General features: G+C 39.1%; 1 protein-coding gene across 1 annotated transcript in view; it reads left to right on the plus strand.

Moving 5' to 3' along the window:
- Positions 1-17,406, plus strand: part of CCDC7 (coiled-coil domain containing 7) — a 329,716-nt gene that overhangs the window by 211,086 nt on the left and 101,224 nt on the right. Inside the window, exons 20-21 of the mRNA XM_037837696.1 lie at positions 10,425-10,538; positions 11,547-11,657. Of these exons, the coding sequence (XP_037693624.1) occupies positions 10,425-10,538; positions 11,547-11,657 (225 nt within the window). The remainder of the gene's footprint in view (positions 1-10,424; positions 10,539-11,546; positions 11,658-17,406) is intronic.

Genomic DNA, 17,406 nt, shown 5'->3' on the forward strand with positions numbered 1-17,406 from the left:
GCAAACACTACAATGCCTCACCAATATGGACTAACTACAATGTGTAAACTCAGGATTGAATCTTAGAGCACAGCTTATCAGGGGAATGCTTATTGTAACAATCCCTAGATTGTAAGCTCTTACAGAAGTCACATCTGTTCCTGAATTGTAATGGCTACCTCCAGATTCCAAGATGCTCTTCCCTTTATGTATAACCTGACTGATCTCTGGAACTTAGGATGTCTGTGTGACATCTGAAACTCAGAGCTAGAACTTGGCAGATATGAATGCCAGTATTAGCGCATACAGCAACTGTTAAAGCTGAAAGAGTTTCCAGACTTCAATTAGAGATAGGAATAAAGCAGATCTGATTAAGACTAGGGCAAATTGGGCCAAAGGGTAAAGGATGATACTGACTGTGTTTTAAAACTTCAAATTCCACATGAGACCAAGGGAAGATATGTTTAGTTGGTGCAAGATATATATTCCCTAAACAATTTAACTTGTACAGTTTGTTCCAATACCATAATTACATGGAACTTTTAATAGGAAGTGAGACTGGTAGGTTTGCATAGGTTAGTGTGAAATGGCGACACATCCCAAAGTAATTTGGGCAGAGAATAAAAATATATATACAGTACTCTTCTGAGGAGCTTGGGGGAAATGCAGAGGTGTTGGGCTTCCTCACCTGGATTGTTGGTGATGTTTTCACAAACTTTGAGGACTGGCAGTTTGGTTTGCCAAGCACTCTGTCTCTCTGGACTTGCCCTTATGAAGCTCATTACTGCGAAGGAAAGGCTAAACCTGCTTATAATTCTGCCTAAGAGTCTCCCCAAGTACTTCTTTGTTGCTCAGATGTGACCCTCTCTCTTTAGCTAAGCCAACTCAGCACGTGAACTCACTGCCTTCTCCCCTACTTGGCACCTGACTCACAGGGGTGTAAATCTCCCTGGCAATGCAGGATAGGCCTCCCAGTGATGAATCTGGACCTGACATTGTGGGATTGAGAACATCTTCTTGACCAAAATGGGTATGCGAAATGAAACAAAATAAAGTTTAAGTGTCTGAGAGATTCCAAATGGAGTCGAGAGGTCACTCTGGTGAGCACTCTTATGCACTATAGAGATAACCTGTGGAAAGCCGCCTCCCGAATCGGGCCTAGCGTATGCGCTGCAGCCTGCTCTAGAGTTACCCCCGCCCATCGAGTGAGCCAAGATGGCGCCTGCATCCTGTTTCCGCATAGTGACGCATGTATCCGCCACCCGCTCCTACCAATCGAAATCCTGTATACGCGATACTAGCCTAGAAGCTTATTGGTTGTTAATTGTGTATAAAAGGTCTTACCCGGACGGGGTAGGGTGAGACAGCCCACAAGGAGCCGTGCCTGACGGCCACATCGAGGCTGCTCTCCCACGAGGCGCCGTGCCCCGTGTGGGAACCAGTAACACAGAATGTTCATCTAGCTGTAGTAAAGGGCTTGCTTTCACAACTGCCGTGTGGTTCGAGTCGTGATTCATGACCAGGTTAGTTCGCGCAGTCTGCATCTCTCTCTCTCCTTCCCTGTTTCCCCTCGCCGGCCGGGAACCGGGGACCGAGCGGGGCAGCGCCGGACAAGTGGTGGCCCGTACGGGGACGCTCCTCCTCCTGCCTCGCTCTCGACGGTCCCTCTGTGAGGAGAGCAGCGCTGCGCGTCGAGCTTACGGCGGACTTCCCGCGCCTGATCAACGCGAGAAGGAACCAGGACGTCAACCAGTGTGGGTTCTGGAAAGACTGGTGAGAACCGTGACATCACCTGAAGAAGCCAAGGAACAGCTGTCAGAAACGCCAACGAATATACAACCTGAACCATTAGACCAAGCCTCCGACCCTGCTGATGATGGCGACGACCGACAAGACGATAATAGTAGGACTGACCACCCCGCGGTTGCCCAAAAAGAGGATCGGTAACTCTGTTCTTTGCTCTCCTATAGCAATCCTTCTAATCTGCCTTTTTCTTTTTAGTGGAACTATATTTCCTCCACAAGCTTCAACGAGTCCTTCCCCCTCACCAATGACACACTGATCCTCTCTTTTGCTAACCTCTCTGTCAAGGTTGTCAACACCACAGTTGCGGCGAATGCTACTTGTGAAACTGGTAATGGCGAGTTAAGTAAGGGAGTCTTGCTTGAATTTCTTAACGTTACAGGGAAGAGCCGCCAGTCTTGTGAAGGGATCTTGAGTAAAAAGGAGACTCAAAGGTGCCTTTTCCTTCCAGGGCTTGCTCCTACAGTCTGCAACCGTTCCAAAGACCCGGATGCCTCGCCGCCCCGCTATCCTAGTGTATCGCCCAAGTTATGTCTGGCTCCCCGTCAAGGCAACCGACTGGGTTGGCCCTGTTTCTCAAGTTGTTTCACTTAACAATATCCCCTTCTCTAAGTCTAGGCGTCCAAGAGGCATAAAAGAATGGCTATCGAATGCTGCCAGTGTAGCTTCCTCTTTGTTTGTCCCAACGATCGGGCAGGCTGTGCTACAAGCATGGACAGATCGGCAGCTCGCCATAACGATGGAAACGGTAAATGGCTTGGTCAACCTTACCCGAGACGTGCTACGCCGCCACAATCAGATGCTGAACTTAAATTTCCAGGCCATTCAGAAACTCCAAGCGGAGATAGATGAACTTGGACTGGAAATAGATGGACTCTGGAGAGTGCTTCAGCAAACATGTGACACCCGGTGGCTTACGGTTAAACTCTGTGTCACTCCTGTCAGGGCCAACGTGACCGGAAGCATTTCCAGAGTCTCTGATTGGCTGAAAAGGTCATATTTTCCTGAATTTGTTAATCTCTCCCAACAGGTGGAATCTAGTTTAGACACAATTGGGGGGATCAAGTTAAAACCCGTTAAAGTCGATCTCTCCGGGTTAGGCGAGGTTCTACAGAAACTATTGCACAGTGTTTCTTCCTGGTTCTCTTGGCCCAATTTAACTAATTGGATCCTCATTGCAGTGGGATTATTGGTGGGATTAGTCGTTGTTAAATGTTTGCTAGAACGCCTGTTTCAAGCGCAGCAGCAATTGCGTGTTACCACTATGATGGCTATGACTCCCACCTCTGTTACCCCCGATAGTGACCGATTTATTAACCATACCCCTTCCTGGTCGCCTCAGGTGGGGCGCTTTGGAGCAAAATTTGTAGCGAATCGCATGGCTGTTTCTCGGGTGTAAAAGGCGACACCAGTAGTCATAATTTTGTCTCAGGTGGGTCTCTAGGGCAGAGTCCTAGTTGTGGCCAGACTGGACCCTAGCCATTGCACAGAGACACCTAGTGACACCCCCGACTCTGGTTACTGCTGTTCCTGCCCCCGTCGTTGTTCCCCAGTTGCCAGGCAAAGCACTGCAGGGAGAGTCACGTTGCTTCCAGCTTACGGACTCTCCGGTCTCCATATGACGTGAGCATTCTGGTTGGTGCTAGAGGCTCCGCCGCTGGATGGCTGAGGCCTAGTCCAGACTCCCCAAAGCACCAAAGAGGTTGTGAACCATTTGGGTTCACGGGAGCACGCTCATCACTGGAGACACTGGGTCAAAAATAAATAAGAAAGGGGGAGATGTGGAAAGCCGCCTCCCGAATCGGGCCTAGCGTATGCGCTGCAGCCTGCTCTAGAGTTACCCCCGCCCATCGAGTGAGGCAAGATGGCGCCTGCATCCTGTTTCCGCATAGTGACGCATGTATCCGCCACCCGCTCCTACCAATCGAAATCCTGTATACGCGATACTAGCCTAGAAGCTTATTGGTTGTTAATTGTGTATAAAAGGTCTTACCCGGACGGGGTAGGGTGAGACAGCCCACAAGGAGCCGTGCCTGACGGCCACATCGAGGCTGCTCTCCCACGAGGCGCCGTGCCCCGTGTGGGAACCAGTAACACAGAATGTTCATCTAGCTGTAGTAAAGGGCTTGCTTTCACAACTGCCGTGTGGTTCGAGTCGTGATTCATGACCAGGTTAGTTCGCGCAGTCTGCATCTCTCTCTCTCCTTCCCTGTTTCCCCTCGCCGGCCGGGAACCGGGGACCGAGCGGGGCAGCGCCGGGCAATAACCCTTTTTAGATTTTAATGCATTGGAATAGTTAGAAGTAAATACCTGAAACTATCAAACTCTAACCCAGTAGCCTTGACTCTTGAAGATGATTGTATACCAATGTAGCTTACAAGGGGTGACAGTGTGATTGTGAAAGCTTGTGGATCACACTCCCTTTATCCAGTGTATGGATGGATGAGTAGAAAAATGAGGACAAAAAACTAAATGAAAAATAGGGTGTGTGTGGGGGGGATGATTTGGGTGTTCTTTTTACTTTTATTTTTTTCTTTTTGTTTTTACTTTTTCTGGTACAAGGAAAATGTTCAAAAATAGATTGGAGTGATGAATGCACAACTATATTATGGTACTGTGAGCAATTGATTGTACTCTTTGGATGATTGTATGGTCTGTGATTATATCTCAATAAAATTGAATCAAAAAATGAAATGGAGAATAGTGCATCCTTTTCTAGACGTTTTATGGTTTCATATAAATTTCCCTAAAATTATTTGGCCTTGTGACATTTTTAGTTGTGAATTTTCAATGTTTCTCCCTAAGAATATTAGTCTATCCAGGTTTTCCACATTTTACTGAGTTGGTTTTGATAATTTATATTTTGTTATGTATATGATGCTGTCTACTTCATCTAGAGTTTTTATCTTTCATTTGTTCTACAAAGATATATATTATATCACAATTTTTAAATATCTTCTATTATCTATCATTATACCCTGTTGTGTTTCATTTATTCATTGGAGGAAGTATAAAGTAATAGTTAAGAGCTCAGGCTTTGCTGCTAAATTGCCTGGGTATGAATTCAAGCTCAGCCAATTACTAATCATATGACATTGGTTAAATTAATTACCTTTTCTGTGCCTCAGTTTCCTCATATCCAGATGAGAAAATAATACTATGTACTTCATAGGATTATTTTCAAGATTAAGGCAGGTAACACAACTTGAGAATTTAAACAGGTGGCCCTAGACAAGTGGTATTTCAAGTTCCATATGGAAACAAATGCAACTCTTTTCCTTTTTAAAATTAAGCTTTATCAAGCTTAAAATAAAGCAGATACTGAAAACCATACAAAATTAGAATGAAATGTAATGAAGTATTTAATGGGGAACTCTCTTGTAAGTATCATTCAGATCAATAAATAAAATACTTTGCAAGTCATTCCAGAAACCTCTCTATGGCCTGTTCTGATCATAGCCCTCCCAACAATATTGACCACTCTTCTGATTTTTTACAGTAAATCAATTCTTTGCACATCTTTATAGTTTTATCACCGAAATGTGCATTTCTAGCTACTATAGTTTGGTGTAAACTGTTTTTTAATTTGATGTGTGTTTCAAGTCTCTTTCCTCTTCTATCTCTTTAATTTTGTTACAATTTATGAGTTGCAGATCTCAGGCCATTTGCCTTATAGAATTTCTCACAATCAGGATTTTGTTCATTGCATAATTTTGGTGCAACTTTGCATGTATTATCCTGGTCTCTGGCAGTTGAATCCAGAGGTTTGATCAGATTCAGATTAGATTTCTTTGTCAATATTGTAGGTGGTGGTGTTGTTCCTTTCATAAAGAGTTACATAATGTCTGTTTATGTCTTTCTGTGATGTTAGCAGCATTGAAACACAATGCCTAAATCTAATTTTATCATTTTTTAAAATTGATTAATTGTTATAATTTATAAAGAGGCTCTTCCTATTATCTACTACTTGGTTACTCAGTGCTACAGATCATGTGGGAAAAATAGACATAAATGCTTGATCCGTCTGTAGCATTTTTCATAATAATAGACTTGCCCCCTATTATCCTCTGAAAATGACCAAATATTATTATTTAAAATACAATCATTAGTATATACATTTAAACATGGATTGCAGTCAGTTGCAGCTATTACTGTTTTAGAAGGTCAAATTGTCCTATCTTTGCCCAGTGGTATAGTGTCCTTGCTATTTGCTATGACAAGATATTCCCAGATTATCTTGTACATTTTCTACCCATACCTGAAATCAGTCATCTCTCTTGAGCATCCCCATTTCTTTTAGTGGAAAATGGTATGTCATTCTTTTTGTTACTGGGTTGGTTGGCCGCTGGTTTTAGGACTTTTCGTTGGACAAAGGGCACACACACAGATGCACACACATTTTAAGAATAAAATACCTCATGAGTACTTACTTATACTTGCAAATCAAATAAGAGCTCCAAGGATTTTTTAAACCTATTTTATATTGTTTCTATATTTAATTTCTCCCACCCTGTGAATCTTGGATTCTAATAGAATTAGAATATCACATAATTGTTCATTTGTTTTAATAACAAAATTGCATACAAGCAACAGGAACTCTCATTGCTGGTGGGAATGAAAAATGCTACAGCGACTTTTGAAGACAGACTGGCAGTTTCTTACAAAGCTAAACATAGACTTACCATACTTTCTAGTATTCATGCTCCTAAATATTTACCAAAATGAGTTGAAAACATTTCCACACAAAAATCTGCACATGACTGTTTATGGCAGCTTATTCTTAGTTGCCAAAAAGTTGAAAGCAAGCAAGATATCCTTTAATAGATGAATGGATAAACAAACTGTGGTATGCTCATACAATGGAGTATTATCCAGTGATAAAAAGAAATGAGCTATCAGGCTATGAAAAACATGGAGGAACCTTAATTGCATATTGCTAAGTGAAGGAAGACAGTCTGAAAAAGCTACATACTGGAAAAGGCAAAAGTATAAAGACAGTAAAAAAGATCACTGTTTGTCAAGGGTTCAGGGAAAGGGAGGGAAGAATGAGTCGGTGGAGCACAGGACATTTTCAGGACAGTGAAACCTTTCTGTATAATATGGTATTGGTGGGTACATGACATTATGCATTTGTCAAAGCCTCTAGAACTGTACCATACAAAGAGTGAACCATAATGTAAGCTATGGACTATAGTTGATAATAATTTATCAATATTGGTTCATCATGTGTAAGAAATGTAGCACACTAATGCAAGATGTTAATAATAGGAATAATTGTATGCAGGGAGGTGGGAGGAGAGGGGATTTAAGGGAACTCTGTATTTTCTGTGCAGTTTTTCTATAAACCTAAAACTGCTCTAAAAATAAAGCCTAATAAATTTTAAAAATACCTACACAACATTCTCAGAATAATAATACTAACATTTTCACCCCATATGATTACTGAAATTTTAAATATGCTCTATTCATTCTTTCCCCATTTTTTTGTGGTTGTGCTGTATGTCTATTGATATAGCATACAACTGTTACATGGTATATATACTCTCTCCTTTTAAATATTCATTTTGCCTTAGTTTTACAAGTAACTATATATTTAATGCTCATCACCAGTTCTTATGTTGATGTCTCTCTACATTTTGGTTTTGTGAAGCTGGTTTTCTAATAGATTTCTCAGGAAGGACTCATGAGAAAAATATTCTTGGAGTTCTTGCATATTAATAACAGTATCTCTGTGCTCTTTATCCTTGAAAGTTAGATTTGCTTTACATTTGTGCTTTAGTTTTCTTCAGAGACACTTATTAACCATATATTGAATCTCATTTGCCAATCTTCAATATTCATTTCTGTTAGAGTAATTTTATCTCTTTCTTCATTTCTGTTTTGGAAAAATGCCTTTAAAAGGTTTTTATTTTGTAATAATTGTAAATTTACAGAAAAGTTGCAAAAGTAGTACAAAGAATAACTATATACTCTTTATCCAGATTAAGTTATTGTTAACCTTTTTCCCATTTGCTTTTTGTCTTTAGTTTTGCTTTCATATTACATATATAAAGCTTTTCTGAACAATTTGAGAGAGTAAGTTGCATCATCATGGCTCTACATATGTTAGTATGTATTTCTTGGGTTTAAGGATATTTTCTTACATAATCACAATATGGTTAACTTCAGTACATTTAAGATTGTTATAATAATTTTTCTGACCTAACATTTGTATTACAATTTTTGCCATTTGACCCAACATTGTTCTTATGACATTTCGTTTCTTTCAATACAGACCGTAGTCTAGGATTAGGTATTGCATGTGCTTGTTATATCTTTAGCCTTTAATCTAGAACGGTGTCTTATCCTTTGTCTTTGATATTGACATTTTTGAAGACTCTGTCTCTTTAAATAAAAATTTCCTCAGTTTGGGTTTATCTGATGCTATTCTTAGGGCATCACATACATTGCTAAAATATGTCCCTGTCATTCGTGATTTTAATAATGATCACCAGATCAAAGTGTTGTCTGATTTCTTCATCTTATTGTTACATTTTCCCCCTAGCTATTAATAAACAAAGTGTGTGAAGACACTGTAACATCAGGCAACTATCCTATTCCCTACTAATTTTCCAACTTAGATTTAGAATATATTCACGAAGCTGGCCGGAACCAATCTCTACTCCAAAATTATGATTTTCCAATTCCGGTTCCCATCTATATTTATCGAATTGATATTGGCCATTCTTCTGTTAGCAAGATTCCTTTCCTGTCTCACATTTCTTTCTTTCTTTGTATATTTATTATTGGTATGAATTAATAGATTCTGATTTTTGCAATGGTTTATAGTTCATTATTGTTTGTCTTTATTTTGGCTCTTAAATTGCCCTGTATTTGGCCAATAGGACCTTCAGTTTTTTCAGTTATCAAAGCCTATAGAACTGTACCATACAAAGAGTGAGCCATAATGTAAACGATGGACCTTAGTTAATAATAATGTATCAGTATTTGTTTAATTATTTTTCAGATAATTAAAATTATCTGAATTTTTAATTAAATTATTTTTCAGATAATTACCATGTCCTTGTGACAAGACCCCAGTAATCTTTGAGAGCTTCCTCGGTATCTGGTTTGACAAAATGTTCCAGGCTAATCTTGTACATTTCCTGTCCCTTCCCTGGAATCAGCCATTTTTCTTAGAAGCCTAGCTTCTTTTAATGGGAAATGTCATTAGAAACCAAAATCTAAAAGTTAATTGTGCCCATTAGTAGTGGGGTGTCTTTGATTCTAGACTCGTTCAGCAGGCAGAACCAAGAAATACATGCAAGTATGTATACATGTAAATATATGCATACACATGTATATCTACATACATATACATGTACACATATACATGCACACCCACATGCATAAACATGGTTTAGAAATCAGTTCTCACGGACACCTTCAATTCCAGTCCAACCTCTCAGGGCTCATTCCTGCCTGCCTTCATTTCATATGAATATATCTTTTCTTCCACAGTGTGAATTTTAACTGTCAAAAACAGCAACACATTATTCATTTGCTCAATCCTATAATGCTTCTAAAATTGTTTCAGAATTGCTTAGATCATAACACTACAAAGACAAGCCTACCAGACAGATTTCATGATTTGTTTGTAGCCCCCCTCCACCACACTGTTGCTCAAGACTGAAGTTGTATGTCAAATACCGTATTCGTGAGTTTCTTGTATTACTGCTTTTTTTTTTCCTTCAGTGGGTTTATTTGTTTAAGTTTACCTTCAATTTTAGTTCACCCATCTTATCCATGTTGATTGAATCTTATTTTTGAATATGTATGTAATTAACCTACTTTCAAAAGTAAAATATATTTATATATATATATATATATATATGCAAAAAGCTATACTTAGATAACTATCAATCTTTCCTGTATCCCCTCCCCCTTGTTTTCCCCAGGCCTCCCGCTTTCCTCTTACTTAACCAATTACATTGTTTTCTGTTTTATCTTTCCTCTATATTTTATAAAGGTAAATAGCTGTTTCTCTTTCCATCTTTTTCTTATTTCCCCTTCTTTTTCAGTAAAATGTAGCATACTAGATATCCGCTTTTTTTCAATTTTTCCCACTTGACAATATCCTTTGGAAGTCCTTCCATATTAGTTTATAGGACATATTTCATTCCTTTTACAGGTGTATGTACAGCTGTTTGTACCACATTATATAACACAGTTGATACTATACCATAGTTTATGGTACATACCTTAGTTTATTCAACCAAACTCCTATGCCCAAATATATAGGTGGTTTTGAATACTTTGCTGTTATAAACAATGCTGTAAAGAATAACTTGTGCACATGCATTTTGAACGTTTGGCCTAGGAATATGTATTAACTTAAATTACCAAAGAAACTAGAGACCAATATAATGTAAAATATATTGAATGCCAAGGAATATTTACTAAATAATGAGACAGCTTCAACATATATCTATTAAAAGTGTTTTCAAAATTTTCATGTCGTATCTAGTATTGTGGTAATTAACTTATAACTACATAAAAATGAGAGAAAATGCTGCTGTATATTTGTTATAAACTTTAAATGTAGATATTTCACCATAGATCTATTTTTTTATTTAGTTGACTAAATGCATTTCTTTATGTAGCTCTGAAGGAAATACTAGCTGAAAATCTTAGGCTTAAGAATCAAGATTCAGTGTTAAACATCCAAATGCAAGAAAAGAAACAAAGAACTTCCAGTGCTGAAAAAAGACTCAAAAGTAAATATAAAATTATGAATATCTTTAAATTATTTTAAACTGAAATAATCAGAACACTTTTTCCTTTTGTTCATGAATATGTATTTGAGCATGTATTTATAGAAATGTTATACTTTGACCTGTAGTGTGAATACCCAAAGATAACCAGAGAACAAAAACTAAAGCATTGATACCTTTTAGCTGGGTTTTCTGTTCATAAGACTATTTCATGGCCAAGGATCTTGTGCTCAGTGTCCACCAAGGCCTAATAACAGGCCAGTAATTTTGTCTTAAGGATGTGTACCATGTACCTTTCAGCCAACTCTAAGATCTTATGGGTCCAGATGCTCAGTGGGTGGTCCTTAACTGTATCAGTGTCCTTCAGGTCTAGGGAGAAGGGCAAGGATTGGTGAAGTACTGAATAAGGAGTAAGAGTGGAGAGAAGTGTCTTCACAGCTCTCTGAGAAGGTAGTCCTGACAGAGGCACCTGAACAGTGTCCCAGCCGAAGGTCCACACCACATAGGGAGGCCTACAATTGGAGGTGCCTGGGCAAAGAATGCACCTGGTGGTGGAGGACTACATTCTTGAGTGCATCTCCCTTGAGAGATTGCAATGCATTGTCTGTGTACCAAGTTTGGTGTGTGGAGAGGCAGCATTCCCCCTTTGTAATTGCCTTTTTTTGGGCCTGAAAGATCACCCATAGGACTTTGTCCTGGGGCTGGACTCCTCCATATACATACATATACATATACATATACATATACATATACATATACATACACATATACATATACATATGTGTATACATATACAAAGATATACATATGCATGTATGTGTGTGTATGTATACATATGTACAGACATATACATATTTGCAAACTCATACATATGCATAGAGCATCAAAATACACATATACATACATACATATCTATGGACATATTGTACACTTGTTTTTAACTTTAAATCTAGAGATTTCTCAATAGGTTGATTTTTCTATTTAGTGGACTAAATGTATCTCTTTATTTAGCTCGTGATGAAGTAACAAATGAAAATCTTACGTTTGAGAACCAAGATTCAGTGTCAGAAACTCAAATGCAATTAAAAAAACAAAGAATGTCTAGAGTGAAAAGACACAAGAGTAAGTAAAATTGTACATATTTTAAAATTATTTTAAAGTACATCTTTTAGATCTCTTTTTCTTGATTCATGCAAATGTACTTAAGCATATATTATTTTAGAAATGTTGCAGTTTGAACTATAGTATAAATAACCTAAGATAATTGGAGAACAAAGTAAAAACATTGATTCACTTTAGTTGAGATTTTTGTTCATAAAAATATTTAATTGCCTTGGATCATGTGCTCTTTATCCACCAGTACTCAATAACAGGCCAATAAATGTGTTAAGGGGTTATGCTGGTATCGTATGGATCCAAAAGCTCAGTGGGTGCCTCTTACCTGTGGTGCTGTCCTTTCGTCAAAGGCTCCAATCAGCAAACTGAGGGGTTGCTGAGACTAGTACCTCAGATGGCAAATGTGGTTCAGTGAGTCCCATGGGAAGGGTGAACTTGGTGGCCCATTGGAGGGCCTCCATGGCATTTTGTTGTTCAGGGCCCCACTCAAAATCAGCATCCTTTCTGGTAACCTGATAGATGGATATCATCAAGATACCTAACTGAGGAATATGAGCTTGCCAGTGGCTGAATGGTTCTACCAGTTGCTAGCCCTTCTTTTTATTTGTTGGGACAGAGAGAGCCAAAAGCTTGGCAGTGGAAAGAGACATTGGGCACCTTCTCCGATTGTGCCTAGCCATTTCACTTGGATCCTAAGTCTCTGTGCCTTGTCTGTATTAATGGCCCTATTCTGGGAACAGAGGGATCTTGCTGTCAAATGTGGGTCAACAGGGCATCTGTTTTTTGTTGGGTGGTGTTCTTATGTGGGCCTTCCGGGAGGATATCATCAATATAATGGAAAGCTAGTATTCCCTCTGGCAAAGGGACTTTTTCCAGATCACAGCTACCAACTCGTGCAGATACTCAGGGAATTTAGGTAGCCTTGTGGAAGGATAGTAAAGATATGTTGTAACCATTTCCACATACAAGGAAACTGATGCTGATCATCTGGGAAGGGAGGGATGCATAGCAAGTTTCCTCAATTGGGCAATAGCTTCTATAACAGTCACAATATCATGAACTGCTGGTGCCAAGGGAAGCACACTGACTGGGTGCCTCATAAACAACTGTGCATCTGCTGGCACTTGAGGCCTTGCATATTGGCCAGACGGGCCAATTGAATGGAGAAACAGTCTCAGGGAGATCACTGGATTCCTTAAGCTTAGCCATGAGGGTAATTTTTCTTTTTTTTTCCATAGGCAATCAGTATTGTTTGGGGGAGACCAGACTGTCTGTCAGATGGATCATTTCACCTTTTCCATATGCTCCACTAAAATGGCACTTATTCCAGCAATTCCTATCAGGACTTAGGGGAAAAAGTGACCAGGTGTACACGTTGATAATGCATATTCACCAAGTATAGTTTGCTAGTGGGGGCCATAACAATGTAAGTTTGTAGGTGCCCTCAGGAACTCAACCATAGTTGGGTATGGGTAAGCATTGCCATAGTGGTGGCCTCGGGCCCCAAACAGTGAGCATTATCTGTTTCCCTCTCTTTCTGGTGCTAGGAGTTGAGGGGATCACAGTCACTTGTATACTGGTGTCTCTGCCACATCCCCATTTAATTCTGGAAACAGAGGGATCTTGGCCTAACCTCCAGTCTTGTTCATTTTATTATTATTATTTTTTTTTATAGAAATAGAGGAGTATTTTTTTATTCCTTTTAAAACGAATCCTGAAGTAGATTAACACTAGAGAAATAAGTTGAAAATGTTGCATAGTGATATTTACTTACGGGATATTTAGCACACATGTGACTTGTTACTAGATAATAATTTCAGGAGGTTAATATTGCATATTATTTTATATGAAAACTGATCTGAATCCAGATTCTTCAATTCAGAGAGAGAGCAGAGAACAATTGTTCCAACAGCACACAGACCAAGGAAACACAGCTGTTTTATTCCTTAGAGGGCCTCAGACAACAAACTAATCTGTTTCTTATCAACATTCAATTTTAAGATTACCCTCAGAAGTTAAAAGAAACTAAAGAAAATCATGCTTTCCATACAGAGGGCACATGCATCTGAAGTAGATGCCATTAAAAGTCACTGTAAATTATTACAACCAAGCAATAGAAAAAATTTAGTCAATTTCTTCAGACATTGTCAACTCTTCTTCTTTACTTCGATAGAAATTCAGTGGAAAGTGTTTATCATAATATTCATCTGGAATTGAAAACATTAGTTTGATCATTTTCTAAAATTTATTCATTTTATCTTTGAAGTGTTTATGTTGAAATTCCCAGGGGAGGGACTAACAGTAAGTTGGCATTTCTCTTAGCAAGTTTCATGCAAGAAATATGTGTAACACAGAAAAATATAGTCTAGGTTCAATTTTCTCTAATGAAAACAGTTTACCAAGTTAAGAATTTGTTCATTTATATTGTAACTTTCTTCAATTAATAGAGGATTTGATGCTCGATTTTGCTGAACCTGTCTGGATTTCGTGGAATTCATTCATGGGTAGATTTGCATCAATCGTAATATGAGAGTGAATATTGTTTTCCAGTGGTAATATAAGGAGGGAACAGAGCACCAGAAATAAAAGAGATGTGACTGTTCAACTGATTGTCCCATATTTGCTTAGCCTGTGGTCATGTCTGTTGTGGTTTTCATATATTACTAGAGGAAAAAATTACTTTTTATAGTGACTGTCTGGGGATATGAAGCTAACTCTGAAAGCAATTGCCCTGAACATTAAACATTTCTAGTATATCAAAGCACACTAGTAAGAAGATTTCATGTCTCCTGTGTGTCTTCAAAATCTTCCCAATCATGATATGAAAAATATCTAAAATAAATATTTTTAAATACATTAAATAATTCTGATTTAAATAAACACTGATTGTTGGAGTTACTATGGCATGAGTTTGCTCTTCATTTCATTTTTAATCAAACATAAAAGGATTTGAATTCAGAGAAGGCCAGAGTAAAATATACTTATCATGTTGCTTTTTATGTTAATCAGCATTTTATTCATTATTCTCAGAAGGAAGATCTCTTCTAACTTGTGTCTGGGATTCATTTCTTCATCCTTAAATTCAGTATCTTTAAAAAAACTGGCTGGCTGTGCAGTTAGACAAGCAAGTCCTGTGATCAGCTGCAAGATAGAAGTTGGTGAGACACGCACAGGTGTGGATCTTACCAGGGGCTAAAAGGCACAGGATGACTGCAACCTCCATTATTTATCAGGCAGAGATGTTTGGATACATCAGGTTGCCTATAAGAATGATACACCTGGATATCTGTGATGGCATGCCATGAGTTAATCACTGAGAGTCTGTCTGCTGCTGAGGTTTTATGGGTATGGCTGAGTGACTCGGTTTTCCCATCAGTCCAGTAGATGTAGTCTTCAAACAATGTCAGTGCAGTCACCCTTAGAATATTTTGATTAGGGACTTGGAGGTAGTTTGATCTATTATTTAGATTCATTGGATTTTGTGTCTATGAGAACTGTCCATGTCACTAAACTCAATGTGATTTTCATTGGCCCAGTAGATTCTGTGGTTGACGTAATCAATTGTAGTGCCATAGGTCTAGAAATCTTGGTTTCTATGACAGCACTTTGATTGGTTCCATCATTCCAACACAGCCAGTGTGAGGATACTTACAGCAGTCAATCTAATACAAATACCCAGCTTGAGGATCTAAAGACAGTTCCCTGGGAAACTTCAGTTGTTTGCTAACAAGTATAGTAGGGTACAAGCCATTGAGTTTGGATACTTCAATGATCCTTTTTTCAATGATCTTTTTTTCTGTGTCAGACCAATAGAGGTTTCTTCCAATCCAGACAACAGCAAGTGCATTAGGGACAGCTGTGCTATGCACTACCTTAATATCACTTCCATTTAAACACATTCAATTAATGCGGTGGCCGTTGGGTCTGCTAGAGTCAATTCAGTAGACAAATTCTTCTCCATAATCAAAGTCTATAGCAATAACATTGTTTAATTCCTGTTTTAAAAGTGTGTAGTTGGAGCCATCAGTGCTAATTTTCCTTATCTCATGATGATCAGCAAGAATTAGGAAAGGTTCTTCATCTGAGAGTGATTTGCAGCCATTTGGATTATCAGGTTGTATTTCATACCCATCTGTACAGAGGCACTTGTAGGTCCCATATGTATTGAGGCACTGCTGGCTATAGGGAAATTCTGAAGAACATCCTTCAATGTCTACACATGTTTTACCATCAGCCTTCAGTTGGAATCCTGGCCAGCATTTGCACTTGTAACTGACTGGAAGATCCTGACAATCTTGAGAGCATCCACTGACTTTCTTAGTCAAACATTCATTTGTATGGCAGTTTCTCTCATCTGAGCCATTGCTGCAGTCATCCTTATTGTTACAAAGACCTCCACTGGGAATGCACCTGCCATTTTTGCACATAAAAAATGAACTGTTGCATGACTGTTCTGCACTTCCGCACTTTGGGTTTGAAGGTGCTTCATCAGAATGGCCATGGCAGTCAAAGTCTCCATCACACTGCCACTGAGTATTTAAAAGACATGGCCCATCAGCACAACTAAATTCTTCCACTTTACACTGCCAGCATCCACATTACCATGACTCATCAGAGCCATCACCATAGTTATCATCATGGTCACAAACAAATTGTTTGGGAATGCAGACTTTTTATGGCACATGAAAGCATTTTCATCACATGTATTATTGGGAATGTAGCCTGCTGTGAAGAGCTCATTGCTTCTACTTGGACAGTCTTTTTCACTGTCACAAAGCCAGTGTCGGGGCACACAGTCGTGGGAGCCCTGGCAGCTGAACATGTCAGTGACACAAGTTATGGCACCACAAATGCTTTCACTTTCATCTAGTCCATTTCTGCAATCATCCTCACCATCACAAATCCTGTGCTTAGAAGTACATTTTTGTGCAGAACACACAAATTGGTTCCAAGAGCAAGAAGGATCACAATGTACTTCATAATGTCCGTCCTCACAGTCATTCTGGCCATCACATACCCAGGTGTTCAAAATGCATCTTCCACTAGGACAACCAAAATAATTTTCTTCACATTTGTGTTTGTTTTGAACTAGAAACTGTAATTCATCAGAGTAGTCTCCACAGTCATTAGACCCATCACACATACAGGTTGGCAGAACACACAGTGAGGTAGAATTACGTTCTATGAACCCTGTGGTTTTCACTCCAAGTTTATAGAAATGTGTGCAGTCTGTGTTATTACATTTCTTTTCATCTGAGGCATCTGCACAATCCATGTTCTGGTTACAATGTACTGATTTTGGAATGCAAGTTCCATCTGCACAGCAGAACTCAACAGCAGCACAGGTTGAAAAGGAGGATTTTTCCCAATGGCAGCTGGTTGGGGAATGGAAGTCAATGACCCACCTTGTTTATTTTTAAAAGTCAAGATGTCTGGGTTAAAGTTGGCAGGGCTCTCAGTTTCACCTCCAGACTTAGTTGAGGGGATGGAGAGAAGAGTACATGATTTAGTCACGGGGGCCATCAGTGTGTAGAACCTAGCAAGCCACCTGCCAGGCCTCCCATTTTGTGTTCTCTAGCCATGAGTTCCTTTTTTGGGGAGCCCATTCACCTCCTCCATTGAGACCCCTTTATTGAATTACCAGACCCAGAAATCTATTTGGACAGGCCCTTGCTCAGAGTGTCCAGGCCGAGGTGCTGATTACCATTTTTATGTCACTCTCTAGTCTGGTCAGTCACTGTTATCTTGGCAGTAG

Source organism: Choloepus didactylus, chromosome 5, assembly GCF_015220235.1.
Source record: "Choloepus didactylus isolate mChoDid1 chromosome 5, mChoDid1.pri, whole genome shotgun sequence".
NCBI lineage: Eukaryota > Metazoa > Chordata > Mammalia > Pilosa > Megalonychidae > Choloepus > Choloepus didactylus.